The following is a 22,798-nucleotide window of genomic DNA, read 5'->3' as shown; positions in this document are numbered from 1 at the left end:
ACACCCCAACCAACTTAATATTAATTTCAGAACAATGCGAATGTAAAAGCGACAGATTCCGATGGTCGAACGGCCTTAGTTTATGCCAAAAACACCGGTACTCAAGAAGTTCAAGATTTGCTCGTACACAGTGGTTGCCCAGAAACAAATATGACCATGCAGTCATCGGGGGTCAACTCTGGTACACTCTCCAGGAGAAGAGGTAGTGTTTCTAAAAAATCTGACGTGTTTGAAAAACTTCCCGCTAGTATCATATAAGATAAAAAGACTTCACCTCTTAATTTAATACGATTATAATATAATATTGAAACAAAGTGAATTTAAAATTTTTGTTTTGATAAGTTATTTCATCATTCATCATTGTAAAAAAAAAAGAATTAAAAACTTCATCTCTTATATTCATTTTAAAAATTAAATAATACCAAAAAAAAAAATAAGCGCGTTGGCCTTGGGACTGAAGTGCTAATTTAATTAAAAAAAGCAGCTGGACTAAATTCATTTCTTGTTCGAGACAGACGTGAACGTGATACGGTGGGTGATTTAGAAGTAATTAAAATCGGATTTGGAAAGATATACTAAAAATCCAAATCGTGTTACGGTATCGTATCGGTTCAAAATGAAAACTATAGTGATAAGTCAAAAGATAACATTAATTATTGACTAAAAGTCAAAAACTCAAAAATATTGGCCTTTTTGATTGAAAACGATTGAATCTTAAATCCCTTCACCTAAAGTTAAACAAATTATAGATAGTGGACTTACACCACACACCACGTAATCGGTATTAATTAAAAGCTAAGCTACACTTTACTAAAAAAAAATGCATTCCTAATTCTTTAATTAGCCTTATTCCTGATCAGCGCCATCTACCCATAGCGGTGACTTTGAGAACTACTGTAAGCGGCAAGCCAATCAGATATCGCTAAAATCTGGTGACGTCATTTTTGGTAGAGTGCCAGTCAGTGACGTCACCAGATTTTAGCGACATCTGATTGGCTTGCCGCTTACAGTAGTTCTCAAAGTCGCCGCTATGGGTAGGTGGCGCTGATCAGGAATAAGGCTAATTAGGCTTGAAAATGTATTACTATTTTTATGAGTTTTTACGCAGCTATGCACTATCAATCACTCACTTTGCCTTTTTGAAAACTAAAAATAAAACCTTAACGTTTTAACTTAATTAATTAAAATATGCAACTATTCCACTTAATTAATAATTAATTGTTTCCCCACTAATCTAACTTTAATATTTAAGAACGTTATAGACACAATATTAAGTTTTAAATTTGAAAGAACATGCAATTGTGTCGATAACTCTTCTTTGACAATTAAACTGGTTACTTTAACGCGCTTTATATATCGTACTTTATAAATACAAATTAACTTCTCAATTAACGCATTCCTATAAATTAAGCGACTCAAAAGCTTAATTAATCAGCGATAGAAATCTGCCCAATGTATTTTTCCGAAGTGTTTAAAAAAAAAATTAACCTAGTTTGTAATAGCGAAGAAAATGATTAAAAGCAGGCTAGTCGATCAATTAGAAACTTTGTACAGAATGATAACAAACTTTAAAAAAAAAATAAAATACGTAAGAATTTCAGGGTTCTTACGTAGCCCTAATTAAAATCATTGTACAATATGATAATTAAAAAATAAATAATAACTGCTTGGTTGTCGAGTCGATAAGCAAAAGGCCTCGAAGAACTTATAATGAATGTACAGAATAACTTTGTTGTAACATTTTGTATAAAAATAATTATTGTATATGTAATTTATATATTTAGAGAAATATTATAGCGAGAGTGCGTATGTCTAAGAAAAAAAACAAACAAATTAATTACAAAACAACCAAATGTTTAGTAGTACAACTATAGAGAATATAATTTAGTATTTCGTAACTTATATTTTCGCTTAACAAAAAGAGAGTTTAGTTATTTGGTTCAAACCGCCACTGCCAAGGGACAGATATAATATTATAACTATTACTACTAGTTGAACATTAATAACTAATTAAACCCGGCCCCTGTCTAGAGTTCCTCAATTTTACATCAAACTAAAGTTTAATTATTTAAGGTTTTTCTATTTTAACTGCATTAATTAACAATAATAATATCAATAGAGTGGTGGTAAATATAATATCTAGAAACTCACGAAACATTTGTCTGAAAGGAATGGAAGTCACGATCCTATAAAAATGGCAATGGCCAATAAAATTTGAAAAAACTGATTGTCCTCTTTATTTTTGTTTTTATGTACTTTTTAATTAAAACTAAACAATGTCGCGACACCTGTATCTTTAAACAAAGGAATGGGACGCGTTTGCTCAAAATTGCATGGAATGAACCTATATAGTGGTTCCGTGACTTATGACCTTTGTGACGACCCTCCATCAAGTCCCTCTTTATCCTTAAATCACTTGCCTTAAAACCGTATTTCGCAACACTTTTAAATAAGACAACCCGAATAAATGGTTTGGAAAACTACCTACCTTTTATATCCTACGGCCACCACCGGCTACGGAGTACGGCGATGCCCGCGAGTCCGCGATGTGCCTTCTTCACTAGTTAAGCCTTGGTAGTCCATTAGTTTCGTAATCCAGTGATAAATTATAACCGATAGTACGCGTTTATTTAAATTAACACTACTTGATAAGCAATATCTTATTAATTATATTCATAATTATCGAAAATACCGACAAAATCCGACACAAACTGAATGGCACATCATCTTACACAGGAGCCGCCGAGCCGGCCGCCGGCGCCAAAACGTCACCAAAGACGCCACTCCGTGACCGTTGTCAAAGTTCAAAAGTTTAGACGAGCGGCCCGGAGCAGGCTTAGAAATAAGAATTTTTTCCAAACTGCTCCTCCAGACATGAAACCATGGTATCATGAATAATTAAACTACCCCTAACCCATTGTATTTAAGTTTGGCAAATTCATGAAAGGTACAACAAAGAAACGTGTCGTAAACATTAACAATCAAATAAAAATATAGGTATATACATCTTTTAATTTATTTTCTTGTGATTCGGCAATGGAGCGAAATGGATGAAACTAAGACCATTCAACACAGATGGACTGCAATGGAGATACGGCTCATGGTTCTTTTGGGGTAGAGCCTCTCGATCGCCAAGCGGCGACCAATATTGAAAGTTTTTCGACGTGATCTATGAGTCGAAAAGTTTCGGGACCCTCCCGCAAGGGGCGACGATAGGCGATGGCATCAGAAGAACGGGGGTTTTAGCTTATTCTTCCAGTCCAACTGTCCAAGAAACTGAAAAAAGTGGGTAACATTTGGTGGGCTCTTGGCCTGCATAATTGAAGCAAGATTTCAGCAATAGAACCTATAGTGTTTCAGGCCTACTGGGTGTCTTAACCTTCTTTAGTTTTCTATAGGTCTGCCTACATAACCACACGGAGTAATAATTAAGCACGTGGAGTTGAGCGCCAAAAAGTTAAAAACACCGGGTATGTTATTTGCCCTGCCATCTATGAAGTTCAACATCCAACTAAAGTTAAAATTTTGGCGCCAAACTTTCCCTCATCCTCAAAACAGTACTATACATCCTCGAGGTTAAAATTATTACGTTGAAGTCAATAATTACAATGATTTCTTATCAACTGTATGTTTCATCAATTTTCGAAATTACCGAAATTACTGTGATGATTCTCTCCCCGCCCCCTTTACCATCTTACGAAATATAAACCCAATCTTTCTTTAGTGAAAATCCTTGTGTTGATACAACTGTTTCAATAGCACTGTTATAATACACGTATTCCATTCCGTCAATAAAATATGATAAAGGAGATAACAATAACAAAGCAACACTGACTCTTTTAATATTAATAAATATCACGATCCAAACTCGTGAAATATATAAAAGAGAAGATACACTATTAAATTATCATATTCTTCCTGGTATTATATGGTGATTTATGATATATTTAATTGTCGCTTTTGAAACAGTGTCTAAAGTCTCTTTCTGGTACTGAAAAGGCGTGATAACAAAAGGATCTTCTTACTGTTGAAACAACGATAGCTAATAAAAACAGAACCGGTTGAATCGGGTAACATATCAAGGGGCATTCGTGGATAAAATAGTTCCTTACCAGGGGTTGGACACTACCCGCGTCTATTCTCAAGGCCGTAACTTAAACACTGAAGTGACAGTTCGGTGCGCATACGTCCACGTACCTCTCTCCTCACTTCAAGGTTGTAGAGTTTGAAGTACCACGATTTTATTTCAGTTGGAAAGGTTTAAAAACAACATCTAAGTAATTCTAGTAGCATTCCTGACTTTTGACCTAAATTCAACTTCTTCTTAAAGTGCCGCGTGTCTGTGTAATAAACATTAATTTGGGAATCGGGGTTAAACCTTTTTTTAGGAAGAAAGTGCACTCTGATTTGAAAGCGTCTGGACCAAAGCTGGAACCTTTTTCCATGTCAGAATGAACTATGTTAGGCCTATACCCGTTTTATCTCGTCTCTATGACCCTTCCCTATAAATTAAATTGGGGAATCGAGGTTAAACCATTTTTTAGGAAAGTTTTGAAAAGTGATTTGAAAAACTTGAACTTTTTTTTCCATGGCTAAAATCCATATTTTATGTTTTTCAAGAGACATTGTAAGAATGAGCTACGTTATCGTCTTCGTGACCCTCCATGACCAGTCAACGCGAGCTAAGGCGAACCCAATTTCTCAACCCTTGTATGGTTTCAAAATATCAATAACGAAGGGGTTTTGTTTTCCAAATCAGGCTATTTATAGCAGAGGAGGTCGAGGGAAGAATAAAAAATTCGTATCTATCAAATATGTGCTCTAAATAACATAAAGAAGCGAGCAAACTTTGTAAATTTATACAGTAAGCTGAAATACATTTAAGCATAGGAATGAAGGTTTTAAGAAAACGAAATTCCATAAACGCTGGAAATTATGGTATGCGAAACCGGTAACATTAAAGAATTCGGCGGGAAAAACGTCAGGAAAGTCTGGTTGAACACGTGGATAAATAACCCTGAAGAAAATTCTCTGTTACGCCAGAGACGGTAATTCAAGGCGTTTTCATTTGAAATCTTACCTTCTGTGGTGTCAATTTTGATTATTCGTTCCGCTTACGTTTATTTAAAAATTTAAGTACTAACGTTCTTCGAATTATAATAATTACGATGATATGGTGGCTATATTTATTTCTTAAGAAGTTGAAAACTGTAAGAAAAATACTTTAATGACATTGGTATATGTTAATCGCAATGGCATATTCGTGTAAATATTAAATAATTCATCCATCGTACCATAAGTTCATAAGATATGTTCCATAAGTTTGTCAGTGGTTATCGAGAAGTGACGTAGGTGAAACGTCATGGATTATTGTAAAGCGACTCCCGGTGAGGCGCTGTCAAAAGCTTAGTACAGTCTAAATAGGAAGATGGACCGCAAAACTGCGTGTAGTCAATTCTGGCGTCGTTCTCGAACTAGCTCGAGCTTTAAGTCTCTAGCATACTTATGGAAGATATCTTATTAACTTATGATCGTACCAAAGACACATAATTCCTTCTCTAGACCCTCACTTCAAACTTTCTCGTTGCCTTTTCTATAAACTAAATATGGAGATGAACTTTATACAACATATATTATAATATAAACTTATGCTATAGGCAATAGAATCACTACTCGGAGAGTTCAAGGAGTGTCAAACTTACACCATTTTAACAATAATACATGGAAGCCTAACGTAAAGAGACAAGCGATAAAAAAGTTTGAAAAAAATAAAGGATACAGCCAAATTATTCAATATATGAAAAGCTATAACCATATAATTATAGCAATTATGTCGAAAAAAAAATTGACATGACCACGTTGAAGAAGGGGTTAAGAACACTTAAGGGTAACCAACTTCTCCATAAAGACTTTTACAAGAGTTAATTAAAAGATCTTTCGAGGTCAAATGACACATAAAAGTGTCTCGAGAAATGATATGTTAACGTTTCATCAGAGGACACATGGCCCTCGACAGAGTCAAACGCCTTAGTTTTTAAAACCTTTTTCGAGAGCTCTTGGCGTTATACTTAGAAGCTATACTCATTTAGGCCTTGACTGCCTTCAACTTGACTTTGAGAATGAGATGAGGCATTGCCGGCGCATTAGTCTAAGTCATTCGCCGGCCTAGACAAGTATAACCGCACCACCATCCACGATACATTTATTAATAACCTCTCAATGAACTTTCGCTCGCTAGTATTATAATACCAAGAAGTGATATGTAGTTTATTAGGGAGAAGGTGAAAGATGCCTAAGTATTCGTGCGCCATAGTCCCAGTCCCCCTTTCAAAATACAAGGGGGGGGGGACGTAAAAGAAGGCCGGGCTATTTCGCCTCTCCTCAGTCGGAAAATACGTAATTTTCGTCATTCGCGTCGCCCTGACGTGAGTTTTCAAGAACCAATGAGATGCTGGTTGCAATTTACAGGCGGGGATTAACTCCGGACCTAAGTCTGGACTGGAAATAAATCTAGAAATGTGGCGAATTTATACCTTCTCCCTAATAAACTAGATATTACTTCTTGATAATACCGTATAAAAAAGACGTGTAGCGCGTATGTCATCCCACGCGGGTTTCAAAAAAAGTAATTCATATAACATGTCACTTGTATGTACTTCTATACTTTTATGTAATGTACGTGTATATGAGTGGTGAGAAGATGAAGCTGGTTGCGTAGAATTACTGACGTGGATTAACTGGATATCCTTGTGAATGAAGTTTTTTATGAAATATTGCAATAAACTTACAGTACTCGTGGTACCACGCCAAGTCCAAGAGCCTAAGAGAAAAAAAAAGGATATTCTGTTCCAAGGAGTGAAGTACAGTAGAATCCCCACAAAAAATCACCGCACAATTTCCAAGACATCTCTGATTGAATACATTGTTTTAGAGTCAACTTATTTGCCTAGTCTCGCAAATTTGGATTATAATTAACTACACATGGTTCATATTAAAATTAGGGAGAAAGAATTTCTATTGTATTCCTGTTTTCATTAACCCTGACATAAGTTTCATCAAAGACAGCAGGAATATTTCATAATTAGCAGTAAAAGCTTTGGTGGATTTACAACTATCAGAAGGAAATAAGGGGAAGTACGTATCAAAGGGGTTTCTCGAGCCTTCCCATGAAGAATCGCGTTTTTGGCGGGAACTCGCGGATAAATACACTTCCCCGAGAAACTATTTCCTTGAATGATTTTAGTTAGCTTTATGATCGTGTGGTGGCGCGTGTAAGAAAATTTCCCTAGATAAGTTGCCTCTCTCTGAGGAGTGGATGAATTCAAATTTAGCGCCCCAGACCGTGTTTTATGAGAAAGGGACCCCTTACACTAACTATAGCTGGAGATACGTACTTCCTTCGCCCTATTTATTTCTGCTACTATTCAATTCCCTTTCATATAGGTTCCAAAGAGTATCGATTATTTTTACTTCATTATATATTTGTTTGATTAAACAAGAAGATAAGAAGACACTCTGATTCCAAAGTGACCGACCTGGATCTCGATTTTCATTAATGGAGTAATCTTCACTTTCAAGATATACAATATACAGCTCCAAAAATGGAATCTGCTCTTAATCATTTGTTCATACCACGTTTCTATGATACTGAGCAACCAAAATAGATGCCCCTAAAAGTCCAAACACGCAGCCTACTTATTTCTCTCAACAAAAGCGTACTTTTAATCGATAAATGGATTCGATTCTGCAGTTAGGAAATCCCAAGTTTCTAACGTTACATCATTTCCAATAAGCTTTGTAGGAAAGTCGCTGATACGTTGCGATATCAATATACATTTAATAAAATGTTTAATAACTTTCGACTTTATAATCCTAGTTGTAATAAAGATGAACTTCACTACAAAAGTTTAGCTTCGTGGGTTAAAAGGTCTGTAAAGAAGACATCGGCGGGTGGAAGTAAAAAATATTTGAAATGCGTTATAGCCATGCACTTGACTGAGGAAAGGCGTGGTTCAAAGAAGCTTAGTTGCCTGTGACGTATTTCTAATAATTTTTACCCACCCGCTGCTGCCTTCTTTACAGTCAATTCTTTGAAAAATGTCAATATCTGGTCCTTAAGTCATTCCATTTTGTTCTCTTATCTTTTACTTTTTCAATAGTCATTAAGACAGTTTTTATTAATATCTATCGATTTTACAGGGGTCATGACACTAGCTCTTGCACCTTCACCTTCAAGTATAATAACATTCACTAAACCTAGATAATGCTACCAGGAACAAGATTAGCAATAAATAATAGAAACGAGATAATCAAGTATTCAAATCAATCAAAACACTATACGATTAAAATAGAAAAATATGAAATTTCTTTGGAAAATGTTTGTCTTAAAATCCTGAGTTATCACGTTGCAATAGTTCAATATCCAAGAAAAAGATGAAAGCTATTAAAAAAACTGAATTCGCTTTGTAATCACTATCTGGAAAAGCAAATACCAAGCGTTTAGTCGGCAATAAAAAGTCTAGATACTCTAATCATCTTGGTTTCGGTATCTTGTAGAAAAAAACCCATATACGCTGTATACATGTTTTATGACTGTGCTATATTTCGTAGCATCTAGAAACCATGGAATGCCTTGTCTAAACCTTGTTTGAACTATAATAATTGAAACTTTATACACTATATCAACAAAGATATATAAGGATTTTAGTTTAATTGTTAAATTATTGTACTAATAATTCAACAATATTTGATAATTATAATTAGAATGTCGTGAACATTTTCTAATTATACTTTTGTACATCAATTTATGAAAGACTTTTCAGAAACACCCTGTATAAAATAATGATACCAATAGTTGAGAAAACAACGTACAAACTTAAACCATATCTAGTCAGTATTAACCCTTGAAAAATTTATTTTTAATCTAAAATATTTTAGAAGGAAAATCCCAAGGAGTTCATGATACTCGAGAAGTCAGAAGTTCCAAAGGTCTTAAGCTAGAAAAATCCAAGCCAAGTGTTCTAGCTCTAACACATTGACTGCTTTTAATTTGAAAGTAAACCCAAGGTTTGCATTTCAAAACCATAGGTACGTTTCTCATGTATCATTGAAATAAAACAGTACATTATTCATTCATTAATTGACAACCTGACTTATGTAAACATTCGTTTTAGAAAAAATAAAATAAAAGGGAAATTATATTGCACGTGAATTTGGTTAGAAAATATATATTAATAACCCGTAATTTGGCGCAAAACCCACTTCCAGCAGTGAGCACGTGCTAACTGCTTCCAGGAATACGAGAGACCAACTGGATGAAACTGGCGCGTAAATAAAAAATCATTTTGAGGAGAAAAAGATAATTTTTGACAGGTATATTAGGCCAGAGTCTACTTGGATATCTTCAGGAGTTCACGGAGCATTTATTGCCAAAGTGCCAACCGCATCAAAAACTTTGCTTGACGACCGATAGGGGTTTTTTATTTGGCAAATAGAAGCTATACAGTTTGAGAGTGGATGGTATATAAGTAAAGTTTATACCCCTGGGCTGACTACCGGAAGATACTTGGAAAAGTCTGGCACGGCTAAAACAAGCCAGTTATGAATGGAAGGCCCCGGAGTCTGTGCTGGTAGCTACACTACACAGCCAGGGTAGACACGAGACAATCACGTGCTTTAGTCGGCAATCTACAAAGCGAGCCAATAAGATGGAGTTCCGGTGACGCGGTACGCCGGTGTGTCAACACGAAGTACACCCCCACTAAAATACGCGACCCCCCCTTTCTTAAAACATACAAGCACGCGTGCGTACGATTCGAAACTAGGAGTATATCCAACGTTAAATTGCATTGGATTCAAACTTACCGCGGCGTGTTACTTAATGTAAAATAACCTACGGAAAAAACTAGTTCAAGACATCTCAAGATAGAATGGAATAAATATACTTCGATTCGAGATCCGTCTTCAAGAACTATTTTTATCCATATACTATTTAACATTGCGAATCTATCCGCCTAAACCTTCTCTTCGGTGCAAACAGACCTTGAATTTTTTTTAGGAATTAAGTGCGGGGTGATATTTTAAAACCTGCCAAGGATGAGCGCCCTCCGTAAGTTACGCCTATCATGTTAAAAATAATCGGCTTCATTTTGTTTAAAACTACGCTGTGAAATACAATTTGATACGGTATTCTTATTAAAATATTTTGAAAAATAAAAAAATAAATATACATAAATGAGCGAGGTTTCTTTTTTCTCTGAGACGAAGCCTACATTTAGGAGCAAGGGCTAACACGCGTTTACTGTAGAGCGCCTGTAGAAGTGTTTCAGCTGCTGCACAGTGTTGCTCGGAGGAAAAGCATGCCCCTGGATTTCTTAAAGGGAGTATGAAATAGTCTGATAAACATTTTTTAATCGACATATATTGGTAAAATAAATTGACAAAATCAATAATAAAACTTAGCAAAAACCATTCCGTTAATTTTATATATATTTTTCCAAAGTTTTAAAAGTTGAAGTCCTTCTGAGCTTTTTCAAAAACTAAGGCTGTAGCATCTTTATTAATCTGTCTTCCGCGTTCCCTTAATTAACCTTACGTTAATTATCTTTCATGACATTAATAATTGGGCAAAAATTTGAAATTGGGTTTTGTTACGACATAAACGTCATTAGTTCTTATAAGGTTTTTTGAATTTTAATTTTACTATAGGCCTAATGAGAGAAACTTTCGGGAACCAAAGAATATTTGTTTTCACGTTAATTAAAGAAGGTACGCAACTCTTGGCTTTCTTTAATAAATCACGTGGTTGCTGCGTGGGTTATCGACGTTCTGAATGACGAATGAAATTTATATCTAATTTAAATTTCCTTATCAAGATGATGGAATTTGAATATCTGAAATTAAACCTGAAACGAAAGAGTATTCCTTCATTTCAGCTGTTAACTATGAATCTATGAATAAGAATAAAGGCAGGAACCAGTGTAAAATATGTTAAACATGAAACCATCATAAACGCAGCCTTTAACCGTATTCACTCGTTCATAATGAACAGGTAAATTACGAAATAGGTGCCAAAAAAGAAGTGAATACTTAAAAGATACCGATTATTTTAGCTCACGAACTTTGAAGTTCGGACCTTAAAAACAAAATCTTTAAGGAAATTAAGTAGATAGAGAGCAATAAATTAAAAATAAAAAGGGAAAAGCGTGATTATGACCTGAGAACGATGATATTATAAATTCATAAAAAAAAGAAAAAAGTAGGCCTAGGATATGATTAGTTGATTCTGAAATAAAATTATTAATCTAGCGGTAATAAAAAATAAATATTGCGCTGAAAATGAAACAAAAGGGAGCGTTAGGATGTAAATATAAAGATGACTGTGCATAATAATGATTCAAACTTTATTATATTTAATTTGAAATTTAAATTTGTTTAAAGTTCTGATGAAACGAAAGGGAAGATAATCTTGAGATACTTAACTAAATTCTATAGTTCAAGGTTTGTTTACATTTCTGTTGTTTTAAAGAGTTATTATAGATTGGCGTCGCTGATTTTTGACCGTTGATACTAAATTTAAATTTATTTGTTTAAATTTCGGGTGAAACGAGACGATAAGAGATAGGCTATGAGGTGTACAAAAAAAAAAAATAAATGTAACTTAATACTCTAGGCCTAGTTCAAGGTCTTCTTACATTTCTGTTTGTTTTTAAGACTTATTTATTATAGATAGGGTTCGATGTTTATCAAGTTAGTTTAAACTACTTGAAATATTTCCACTTTCTTGCGTAAGTTTGTAAGAACATGTTTTGTGATATTTTTCTGGTACTAAACATTTTAAACCCAGTGTAAACTCATTCTTAAGTATAATTCCCACCTTCAATTGAATGTAAGCCAGGTAAAATTAACTTTAATTTAATTGAGGTACTTGAATTAGTAACTATTTATTCAGTTAGCCTTACCAAAATCACTAATTATATGCTCTAAAATTGGAGCTCTCGAACCATTTATTTAATTTATTCGGGTCAACAAGTTCGAAAGACCTAAAGAACTACTAATAATTCGTGTATTTCACCAATCGCGAGTCGGACTAACCCATACGATTGTAACACCTAAGCGATAAAATAGCGTATCATTAAAAACATTTCACCATCCCTTCAAGTTTAAAAGCCATCACGCACACCCAAATAATACTATCCAACATTAAATCATTCGGAGTAAACAAGCCCTTAATCTAATTTCAATTTATCAATATTTAGTTCCTTATAACGAAAACTACAATGATAATAATATTATAAATAAATAAAATTGGTAAAAGAAAAATTAAATTAATTCTAATTGAGCGGGAAATCCTAGAGGAAAAAGTCACTCGTGAATGTTGTAACAGCGGTACACTACACTATAGTAACTTTCGACTGCGTTAAACCAACGTTTAATGCATCCGTAAATACATAAGAGAGAGAGAGCGGAAAAGGGTTATTCAATACTCCACATTCTCTCTCTCTCCCTCTCTAAGCTCACACTCGCAGCATCCAAGATCTAGGAGAAAGATAAAAAAATCCCTCTCCAAGCCTCATGGGGGGAAAATAAATTTCGTAAAAAGATGTCGGATGAAAACTAGAAAACGGAACAAAATGGAAGACCCCCGAAGCGAGAACTAAAGAGGAGGGGGGGGGGAAGAGAAGAGAGGAAAGGGCGTGGTTTAACGATCGAGTGACGTAGCGGCAACCGGAGAGAGCTGGTCCGTGACGTCACGAAAAGCTAATATATCGTCGGCCCCCGACGTAGTTCCTTCGCAGTTATGCCGGCGAGCAAAGCTTGTTACACGTTCGTTGCGGATAACGAAGATACCGCCAAAACGGAGAATTTAAATAATAACAATAATAATTACTACGGCAGCGTCGTCGATATGAACGGCGAGGTAAGTACCGTTCCCTTTTTAATTAACAATTAATTACCGAAAATATATATTGAAATGGAAAAAATTAAACGCAAAAAATATATAACCATAGGGTAGGAAATAAAGAGTCGGAACTTTATTTACACGTTTTCAAAAACGGTATGGGATAAAGTACCGTTGGCGAAACGTTTTTAGACGCGAATGAGTCAGACGGGAAAAAGAGTTGTATTCGGAAAACCCGAGTTGGTGGTTTTTTAAGGATTGGGAGTAACACCCCGTTAGAAAAGAGAGAAGGGATGGTGCGCGGGACTTATCATCTACCAGGGAACGGAGTAGAGAATTTGATTTGGGCTCTCTCTCTGCGCGTGTTCCCCCTTCTCCGGCTATAGGTGAAGATAAAACTGAGCGATCCTCCGCCGGTGCAGCCTCCTATCCTCGTTCATCCGCCGTCGACGGACGCGACGCAGAATTTAGAGAAGGCACTATGCGAGGCCGATCTCGCTCTGGCCAAGGCAGACAAGGAAAAACAAATTAACGAACAAAGCGAACAATCCGAGCAAGTGCCCGTCCCGGATACCGATCCGTGGGCATTGCCCGAGCTCCAAGACACTGGGCTCCAGTGGTCAGGTAATGAGCCGACAAAAACTAAATCAGTTTCCCAAAAAAAAAAAATTATCTTCACCTACTTACAAAACCCCCTTCATCACGAATAAGAGCTCCGCTTCTTAATTTATAACGCGATCACTACATTCACTTTAATTTTGATTAGTTTATCTTAAAGGAAAACGAGTTAAATTGAAGTTTCTCTTTTGGGTTTTAACCTAATTAACGAATTAAAAAAAAAAATAATTGTATTTATGTTTGGATCCAATACATAATTGAGGAAGAGTTGGTGGTTGCTAACTCCATAAATATTCAATAATATTTAGGGGGTTACAATCTTGGAAAGGACCTATTCTCCTAAAGAAAACACGTATTACTTCCGAGACTAAGTCCCTTCCAATCTTGAAACTAAAATATGTCTGGCACTCCATTTATAAATATTATTCGCAATTCATTTGGCTGTATAAAATCCAAAGAAAAAACTCAATTTTAACCACCACACCTTTAAGTTATTATTTCACGAATGATAGATAATACGTATGTATGTTTTAGTAAATTAAGTATGATTGAGGTATACGCGTTATGCAAATTACAACCGTATGGTGGTAGGTAGATCAACCTTTACAATCGGATTTGCGGTATAAGAGATATTCGGTAAAAATCCAACGAGGTTAGGCCTAAACTTGGCCGAGGGCCAAAAAATAAGAGCGCTGTGGAGCCTGTGGTATTACTACTATAAAAACCAAAATAAGAACATGCATGCGGTATTATTTCTAGATACAGGAAAAGAGGCACGTCCGGAAAGCTAGGGAATATTAAGTTTTTCCATAGTTTCCCTTATCAATTTTGACTTCTAAAAATTACCAAGTGCGCTTGCCCCTGAAAGCTTTAGTTTGGGCTTTTCCCTTATGCACGGGTGTACTTTGGGGAAAGGGCAGAGAGGCGCGCGCGTCTCTCGAGCACCGTCCTAGAGTAGATGTAGGCGCGGTCACGCGAGCCTTAGCAAGCAGCCTTGGGATTAGCCTCGGTGGTAGCCTTAGTAGCCCAGTGAATACGTATAATATTTTTGGTATTGTTTTTCTTCTTTTGAATACATTTCTAGGGTAGTTTTGGCTAGCCGTACTATTATATTTGACCTTCATTTTGCAAGCGGCGGTTTATATTTAGTCGTCGGACTCGTATGGGGGGAGAGAAAAATAAATCGGTAGAATAAAGGATTAACTTCGTAGATTAAAAAATAATATATTTATGTATAAATATCGGGTTTCACGTACAGATTGCGAGGGGATAGCCACTCAAAAGTAGTCTTTACTAAGGGATTACGTTTAATCTATGAAAACAGTGGCATTTACCCCGGCGCTAAGTAATTAATTACGCAATAAACTTAAATATTAATAGGTGTTCCGGGAATCTGAATGTGAATAGCCCCTCGATGTTGTATTTTAAGATTTAAGGGGTAATTTTTCAAAACACGAAATCATCGAATACAAAACTTATAGATTTAGAATTAGACATTTTTGTCGAACAACCTCTAGAATTAGACATTTTTGGTCTATTTTTGTCTAACAATTTCTAAGTGTTTTGATACTCCTAGCTCGGCGCTACAAAACATCCCTAAAATTGAGTTATGAACACTTAATAACGTACAGTAGATTTTTCTCTGATCACGTGACTAGACTACAACCATTTCTAAAACTAAACTTCTCACTTAAGTATTTCCCAACCCTTGCAAATATAAATATATTATCCAAAAATTACGATAAATATTTGAACTTTTAAAAAACGGCGGAAAACGATTCAAGCGATTCACCCTTCAAAAAAACATATTGTAAAAGATATTTTTATTACTTTTATTAGTTACTTATTTAAAATGGTTAAGGATATCTATATATCTATCCATAGTAGCTATTGCAGAAAAATGCGCAATGAGGAAAGCATTTATACAAATTGGGGGGATGGGGGGGGGAAGAAAATTCTTGGAAGATGTAGACAAAAAAAAAAGAGAGAGAAGAAAACCCTTTGAGTACCTAACCCAAATCCGCTTCAAAATAAGCGCGCGGCGTGGCTTCCTTCGTAAAACGAGGGCGATGGCACTAAAACAATTTTTTTATTTTTTTCATTATGTTTTATTTGGCGCTCAAAAATCCCCCCAATCCCATCCCAAAGTCTAGAGAAGCAAAGGGAATTTTTTTAAAGTCATTTAATTTTGCCTTCAAAAACCGGTTGCTTGAAAGAAATGTTAATCTAGCCATAGCGTTTAAACGTATAAACAAAATATTATTCTACAAAACCTATCACCACCGCTTCAATTTCCTGTTCATGTACCTTGAAAAAATTCAATTCATTTATTACATAGCGGAGATTTTTTATACAATTAAAAATAATGATGATTATTATTATTATTAGCAATTAAGCTTTATTGGCGCGGGTACAAAAAGATATGCCAAGGACTAAAGAAACACGGACGGTATGTGACCGTCCGTCAATTAAATGGCGAAGGTATCATTCATTGTACAATATTGACCCCTTTTTTTTATAATTTATATTTCGTTTAATTTTCGTTTTAAAAAAAAAATCACGACTATAAAATTTATGGGTGATGGTGCAAGGTTTTGAAAGGTTATACGTACCCTATTACGAGAGGTCTAATACTTTCTAATTATTAAACCTTTCTACACTTAATTAAAGTTATAACCCCTTTAGCACTGTTAAGACAAGGCCTCAATTCTCTAAATTTTGTTATAATTTTTAACTGGAAAATGTCCGACACCTTGTGTTGTAACGCGAAGGGTCAAGTATATCAATATCGTTAAGGTCAAGGTATTTAACGCGACAAGGTAAAGTATTAATCGCGGTCAGTTTCGCAATGATTTTAAAGAAAACAAAGTAATTAATTTAGGTATTGTCAAATTTGAAATTCTGTAATTTACTTAGTGTAATCTTACGAATTCGTAAATGGGGTTAACCGTCATGAAACATATTATTGTCCCAATTTCAAACGGTGTTTTTTTTAATGAAAATTGATAAGAATTATCAGGTGAAAATGTTTGTTTTGCTATAAGAAGTAAATTGATTTTGTTATAATTTTTTTCCCCTAACTTTAGATGGGTTGGTAAGTATAATTTTCATGGTTTCGCTTTATGAGAAAAAGTTTTTAATCTTATCACGATTATAATTGCGCGTAATAAAATAAACACCCAGAAAAAGCAATAAAACAGCGGCTATGAAAGTGTGATTAAATGAAAATGATTTTTGCGCAACTTGAATGTTAAGTAGATTAATTAGAAATTTATCAAATCGTTCCTAAAAATTCCCAACCATTGTTTATTTCCCAAAGAACTTTTGTATCAAGAACGTTTTGGTATATTTTCGGATTAATCTACTTCTTAATAATTTATTATAATTTTATTTCCCCCAATCATTGAATTACATTACATTAAGAAGATCTCGAGCAATATTTGTGTTTCAATCGGTTTTTCTTCCCATTATTTGTTGATCTTCGTATAGAACTTACATCCAGCGGTAAAGTGCAACGAGTCTTCGTGGTCACTTTCAAGATTCTGGGTCTTATCTTGCTGCTCTACCTCTTTATCTGCTCCTTGGATTTCCTCAGTACGGCCTTTCGTTTGGTGGGTGGCAAGTATGCGGGACAGGTTATGTCGCAAAGCGATTTACTTCGCAATCCGGTCGTCGGTCTCATGTTGGGGATCCTGGCCACTGTTCTTCTTCAAAGTTCTTCCACTTCAACCTCAATCGTCGTGACTATGGTCGGATCAGGATGTAAGTTACAAAGAATCCTAACAACCCCAAAAAAATTCTTAAACCCCAGTTAATTCTTCGAGGATGCGTAGTTATTTAGACCTATTTGGGCGTGTTGCATAATTTTAGTACTGGAAGTTCATCACGCCATTCCTATCGTAATGGGAGCCAACATTGGAACGTCCGTAACCAACACGATCGTTTCCATCGTCCAAGCACCCGACCGTAACGAGTTCCGTCGGGCTTTCGCGGCAGCCACTGTACACGACATGTTCAATTGGTTGACCGTCATTATCCTGCTGCCCATAGAAGTGGGAACCGGTAAGGGTCAAGTCCCGGAAACGTTCTTTTCACCAGAATTAATTCAATTATGTCTGAATGAATCTAACTCTCGAGCCTTTTTTCTCTTCTTTTGTCTTCCTTTGAAATTAGGTTATCTGGAGTCTTTGACGGGCGCAATCATAAACACGCAAGATTGGAACACGAACAAAAACGCCAACATGGAATTTTTAACGGTCATCACGAAACCCTTCACCAATTTAATAATTCGGGTAGGTTTTAACGAGAATAGTGCAACCGTTTTCCAGATGCGATTTCTTTCAGATATTTCGAAAGGGTAAGGATGAAGAATTTTTCTCTTTTCTTTTTTGGTGTTATCCGTAGATGGACAAGAAGATCATTGCCGAAATCGCAAACGGGAGTGAAGAAGCTTTGAACAAATCGATGATCCAGAGATGTTGCGACAAGGTCATGAACGGATCCGACTGCGTCAATAAATGTAGGCGATGCTCGCTGCCGCTTTTAATAAAAAATATGGCGTCCCGCGCGAAGCTCTTCGTAGTGTCGTAACACGTCTCCCGTCTTCAACCCCAGGTAAATTTGCTCTGGTGGATCTGGAATGGAGCGACTCGTTCGTCGGACTCTTACTCCTCGGCATCTCGCTGGTCTGCCTGTGCGGCTGCCTCATCCTGATGGTCAAGATCCTACACTCCATGCTGAGAGGACAAATTGCCAAAGTTATCAAATCGACCATCAACGCTGACTACCGTTTCCCCTTCTCCATACTGGTGGGATATATCGCCATCTTCATAGGATGCATCATGACCATCCTGGTACAGAGTAGCTCCATCTTTACCTCCGCTTTGACTCCTTTGGCCGGAATCGGCGTTATCTCCCTGGAGCGCATGTACCCCCTGACGCTGGGCTCCAACATCGGCACAACCACGACGGGTCTGCTAGCCGCCCTGGCCACCAAGGGCCCGGCCTTGCAATTGGCCCTGCAAATCGCCTTCTGCCACTTGTTCTTTAACATCTCGGGCATCTTGCTGTTCTATCCTATTCCGTGGACGCGCTTCCCCATCGGACTGGCCAAGAGACTGGGCAACACGACGGCCCAATATCGATGGTTCGCCATCTTTTACCTAATCGTTATGTTCCTAGTGCTACCAGGTTTCGTCTTCGCGTTGTCCTGGGCCGGTCCAGTGGCGCTGATGTGCGTTGGCATTCCCGTCTTGATCGTCTTTTTCTTGGTGATCGTCATCAACATCATTCAGGCCAAGCGACCCAGCCTGTTACCCATCAAGCTCCAAAACTGGAACTTTATGCCAGAGTGTCTGCACTCTCTCGATCCTTTGGACCGCGTCATCAATCGCACCTTCAGCGTCTTCAAATGTTGCGGTAAGGTTTTAAATCCGGGTACGGGTGGTCGACACGACGCCCCCGCCATGGGCATTCGTCCCAACCAATCGCAGATTAACATTCTATCCGAGAGGCGATCCTCCACACCCACGGAGTCGCACGGACTAAACGGCCTAGACAATAAGGCCTTCTTTTGGCAACAAAACGGGAAATCACATTCGCAGAACACTTTTCTGTGACCCAGTGATCATCCCAAAGACTAAGTTTTGGGTGAAGATTTTTAGGCAAAAAAAAAGTATATATTATATTATATTACATTGTTGAGAAGACAGATTTAACAAACCCAAAAGGGGAGACAAGCTCCTTTTCGTGCTCATTTTATTGAAAGAAAAAAATAAAAAATAAATCTTTTTTAAGCTTCCCGGGTACGAATGGGAGATTTAGATTGAAATTAGGAATTAAAAATTATCGAATGTTGATTGAAAGGCGCGTGTTTTAGTATACGTCAAAGGAAAAGCTAGAAAATTGGTTTTCGCGAAAGTTAACAAAAACATATTAAGCACGAAAATGATTTAGGTCTGTCAGAGCGTTTCTGTGAAACTAAATATTAAAAAAAAAAATTAAAAAAAATATATTTTTAATTTTCGCTAAAAGAATGTTGGGATAAAAAAAATTAAAAAAAGACTTGGAAGTTTAGAGATTGAGGAAGATATTTAGCTTTAAAAAAATGGTGCTGGAGATAAAAAAATGGCATCCCGATTGATATTATAAAAGTTTCAGAAGGATGCTTCTCTATATTTTATTTACTGAAGAAAAAAAAATGAGATAAATACCGCCAAGTTTAGATAAAAATTAAAAAAACATGGCACAATTTTTTAACAAAAAAAAAAGAAATAAAATTCTTTGCACAAAATTGGCAAGCTAAAAATCGTAAATTTTTCTACGCGTCTTACTTTACGTTGTTTTTACTATTATTAATAAGTTTAATAAGGTTTTTTAATTTTAAACAGAATCATCTTTCGTTTCACGTAAAACAAACAAAACTTGTAAATATATTTCTTTCATATCATTATTTTAATTAAAAAAAACAAAAAAAAACCCCAGAGCCCTTCCCATTTTCGCCAGCAAATTTTTCAATCTTTAATAAAAAAAAAAAAACAGGGACTAAAATCGTAGACCCCCAAAGCACGAAACAATCTTATACTTAAATTGATTAAAATATAGTCGACAATTAAATAAAAAAAAATAAAAGAAAAGTTTTTTGAGAACATTCCAAATAATAGACGAAAATAAAAAATAAATTAAAATTAAACCTATTTCTTGGCTCAGCATAATTAATAATTCCAGAATATTTTTTTTCATATAAGTTATTTTAGTTTTAACTTTTTTTTTTAAATAATTAAACTTAATCGTAATTTAAGCGGGGCGCGGAAAAGACTATTAATTAAACAAATAGATTTTAATTTTTCAGTAGGTAATTACGGTGGGATGAAACAATTTAATTTAAATAAATAAATCTTAAGATAATCTGTGTTTAGGGACATACAAAAAAAAAGATTTAAAAACACATGTCTTTAGCCTGCATGTTAGTATATTTCTCAACTATACTCAAACAAACAAAAACAAAAAAAAGAAGGTAATGGTAATTAACCAAATATATCAAATATCAAAAAATTTGGTAGGCCTTTGTCGTGATTTTAAATGTCGAAGAAATATAAACAAAAAAAAAAAAAAAAAATACCAAATATTAAAAAAAGTTGAAAAATATTTCCCATGCCTAAAATATAATATCTATTAAAATATATCCCACCGGTTAAATTAAGTGGACTCAAATTTAGTTAATTACTTATTTCTAATTAGAAAAAAAAATCAAAATAAGAGTACTGTTAATTTGAAACAAATTAGGATAAAGAATACCCCCCAATTAAAAAGATTTATTTCGTTGTGTAGATTAATCGATTCTTGTCTTGGCACATCAAAAAATTAAAAAATTAATTAATTAATTTAAAAAAAAAAAAACCCAAATGGCAGAAGAGACTCTTCAGCGCAACGAAACAAAAAAAAAAAGAAAAAAAATATACAAAATTGCAATAAAAAATCTCATTTTTTAAAACAATTTCGCATTTGTGTTATTTTTAATGCCATCACTTTTAGGTCCAGAGTGTGATGCACTCAAGCTTCTAGGTGACAACTTCTCCGTGTCCGACGGAGGTGTCTTGACCCCTACCAAACCTTCCTACCTAACCTCCCAAGGAAACCTCATTCCTTCCCTAATTAATCGAGTCAGGAACCCTGACTAATCGCATCCTTGCCCAGAACCCTTATATGGGGAGCCCCATCATCCATAAAAAACAATGAGCATGTGCAAATGATCATCCATGGAAGGTGAACACAAAACTCCAATAGAAAAAAAAAGGGTTTTGTGTTGAAATAGGTCATTTCATTATAGCTAATTTAGACTTTGACGATCTTAATTATAACCAGCGTCTTCATTTTTAAACAGGGGAATCCGTGTTCTCTTTCAGAAGAAAAACGTCTGCGATAACGTCTGGTACAATAAGGTGAATTAAAGAGATCATCTACTTTTGAAAACGCGTCAAAAGAAAGATTAGGAAAGGTTCCATAGAACAAACTGCTTATAATATCATTCATAATTGGGGATTTTGTACGAGACATCTTCCGGATGGTAACACGGAAATAGTATAGCTAAGGGATGAATACTGGTTTTTTGAAAAAAACCAAGGTTTTCCAGCTCCAGCTGCTGATATATAACATCTTACTCAAATTCTAGTTACATTTCGACTTCCCTTTAAAGTGTATAGCATAAAGCGCCTAACTCTTACAGAATCCTGATCCCGGAATCTCAAAGCAAACATACCATAATACCGCCTTTGAATAGGATGTGATTAGTAAGAAAGACATCAACCCAATCATAACATTAAAAGAAGCTCAAATTCTTTTTATAAATCTTTTATTTTGGAAGTTAGAACCCAAAAATACGACATATATATATATATATATATATATAGGGTGTTTTCGAAAAGTCCATCAATAATGAAAGGGCGTATTTATTGGGCCATTTTGAGTCGAAAATGTTCTATGACATTTTGCCGTCCGACCCACGGTTTTCGAGTTATGATTTGAATATTTTAGGGATGACCCCTTCATTAAATTAGCGCTGTCTTTCAATTTCTTAATTAAATTTAAGGGGGTCATCCGTAAATTACTCCAATCATAACTTGAAAACAGTGGCCCGGACGGAAAAATGTCATAGAACATTTTCGACTCAAAATGACCCAATAAATACGCCCTTTCATTATTGATGGACCTTTCACAAACACCCTGTATATATATATATAACATTTACCAAAATTAAAATAAAAGAAAGAAAAAAATGTCCTAAAACAAGGTAGAAAAAGTTATTTCAGGGTAGACTATTAGACACCGTCCTTGGGACCGTAGAACCCCACCTATATCCCGACTATCATTCTAGTCCTCTTCTAGTTCTCGAAGCCTGTGCTCAAGAGAACTCAAGCCAGAAGGGTGCCAAGGCTCCAAAAGATCGAAAATTCCGTACCACGTAGCTTTCCCCGCACTGCGGAAGGAATCTTGCCAAAAAGCCGGCCGGCGGGCGATCTATAAAATGCTTAGTATATCCAAGAAGCGATATCTAGCTTACTAGGGAGAAGATATACATAATCGCCACATTTCCAGCTCTTTATCTCCAGTCCAAACGTAGCCTGTCCGGAGTTAATCCACGCCGCCTCTAAATTACAACCAGCATCTCGTTGGTTCTTGAAACCTCACGTCAGCGCGACGCGAATGACGAAAATTACTTGTATTTTCCGACTGAGGAGTGAGCAGAGGCGAAATAGCCCGGCCACTTATATTTTGAAAGGG

At 35.7% G+C, this 22,798-nt stretch overlaps 3 protein-coding genes and 2 long non-coding RNA genes across 8 annotated transcripts in view; 3 read left to right on the top strand and 2 right to left on the bottom strand.

Annotated features, from left to right (window-relative positions):
* Window positions 1-821, top strand: part of CenG1A (Centaurin gamma 1A) — a 51,413-nt gene extending 50,592 nt beyond the window's left edge. For all 4 annotated transcript variants that reach the window (XM_089859863.1, XM_089859861.1, XM_089859862.1 and 1 more), the window contains one exon: window positions 31-821. In XM_089859863.1, coding sequence (XP_089715989.1) covers window positions 31-258 — 228 coding nt within the window. In that variant the 3' untranslated portion in view covers window positions 259-821. The remainder of the gene's footprint in view (window positions 1-30) is intronic.
* Window positions 822-2,994: 2,173 nt separating this feature from the next.
* LOC149610028 (protein FMC1 homolog) overlaps window positions 2,995-22,798 on the bottom strand; it is a 35,065-nt gene continuing 15,261 nt past the window's right edge. The window contains exon 3 of the mRNA XM_089859947.1: window positions 2,995-3,276. Coding sequence (XP_089716073.1) covers window positions 3,226-3,276 — 51 coding nt within the window. The 3' untranslated portion in view covers window positions 2,995-3,225. The remainder of the gene's footprint in view (window positions 3,277-22,798) is intronic.
* LOC149610031 (uncharacterized) lies at window positions 4,837-8,657 on the bottom strand. Its single transcript, XR_016376885.1, has 3 exons — window positions 6,789-8,657; window positions 5,081-5,208; window positions 4,837-5,017 (listed from the first exon to the last, which is right to left on the bottom strand). It is a non-coding gene; the product is annotated as an uncharacterized LOC149610031 (long non-coding RNA).
* Window positions 8,808-10,237, top strand: LOC149610030 (uncharacterized). The gene is made up of 2 exons (XR_016376890.1): window positions 8,808-9,087; window positions 9,174-10,237. It is a non-coding gene; the product is annotated as an uncharacterized LOC149610030 (long non-coding RNA).
* On the top strand, window positions 12,763-21,014 carry LOC149610029 (sodium-dependent phosphate transport protein 2B-like). Its single transcript, XM_089859877.1, has 7 exons — window positions 12,763-12,919; window positions 13,288-13,525; window positions 17,009-17,281; window positions 17,390-17,581; window positions 17,693-17,811; window positions 17,924-18,038; window positions 18,134-21,014. Exons 1-7 carry the CDS (start codon window positions 12,800-12,802, stop codon window positions 19,135-19,137), a joined length of 2,061 nt encoding a protein of 686 aa, XP_089716003.1. The 5' UTR covers window positions 12,763-12,799; the 3' UTR covers window positions 19,138-21,014.

This window comes from Phalangium opilio, unplaced genomic scaffold, assembly GCF_054372755.1.
Source record: "Phalangium opilio isolate 3A_F unplaced genomic scaffold, DU_Popi_V2 ptg000344l_1, whole genome shotgun sequence".
Taxonomy (NCBI): Eukaryota; Metazoa; Arthropoda; class Arachnida; order Opiliones; family Phalangiidae; genus Phalangium; species Phalangium opilio.
This window is presented reverse-complemented; position numbering and strand designations above follow the sequence as displayed.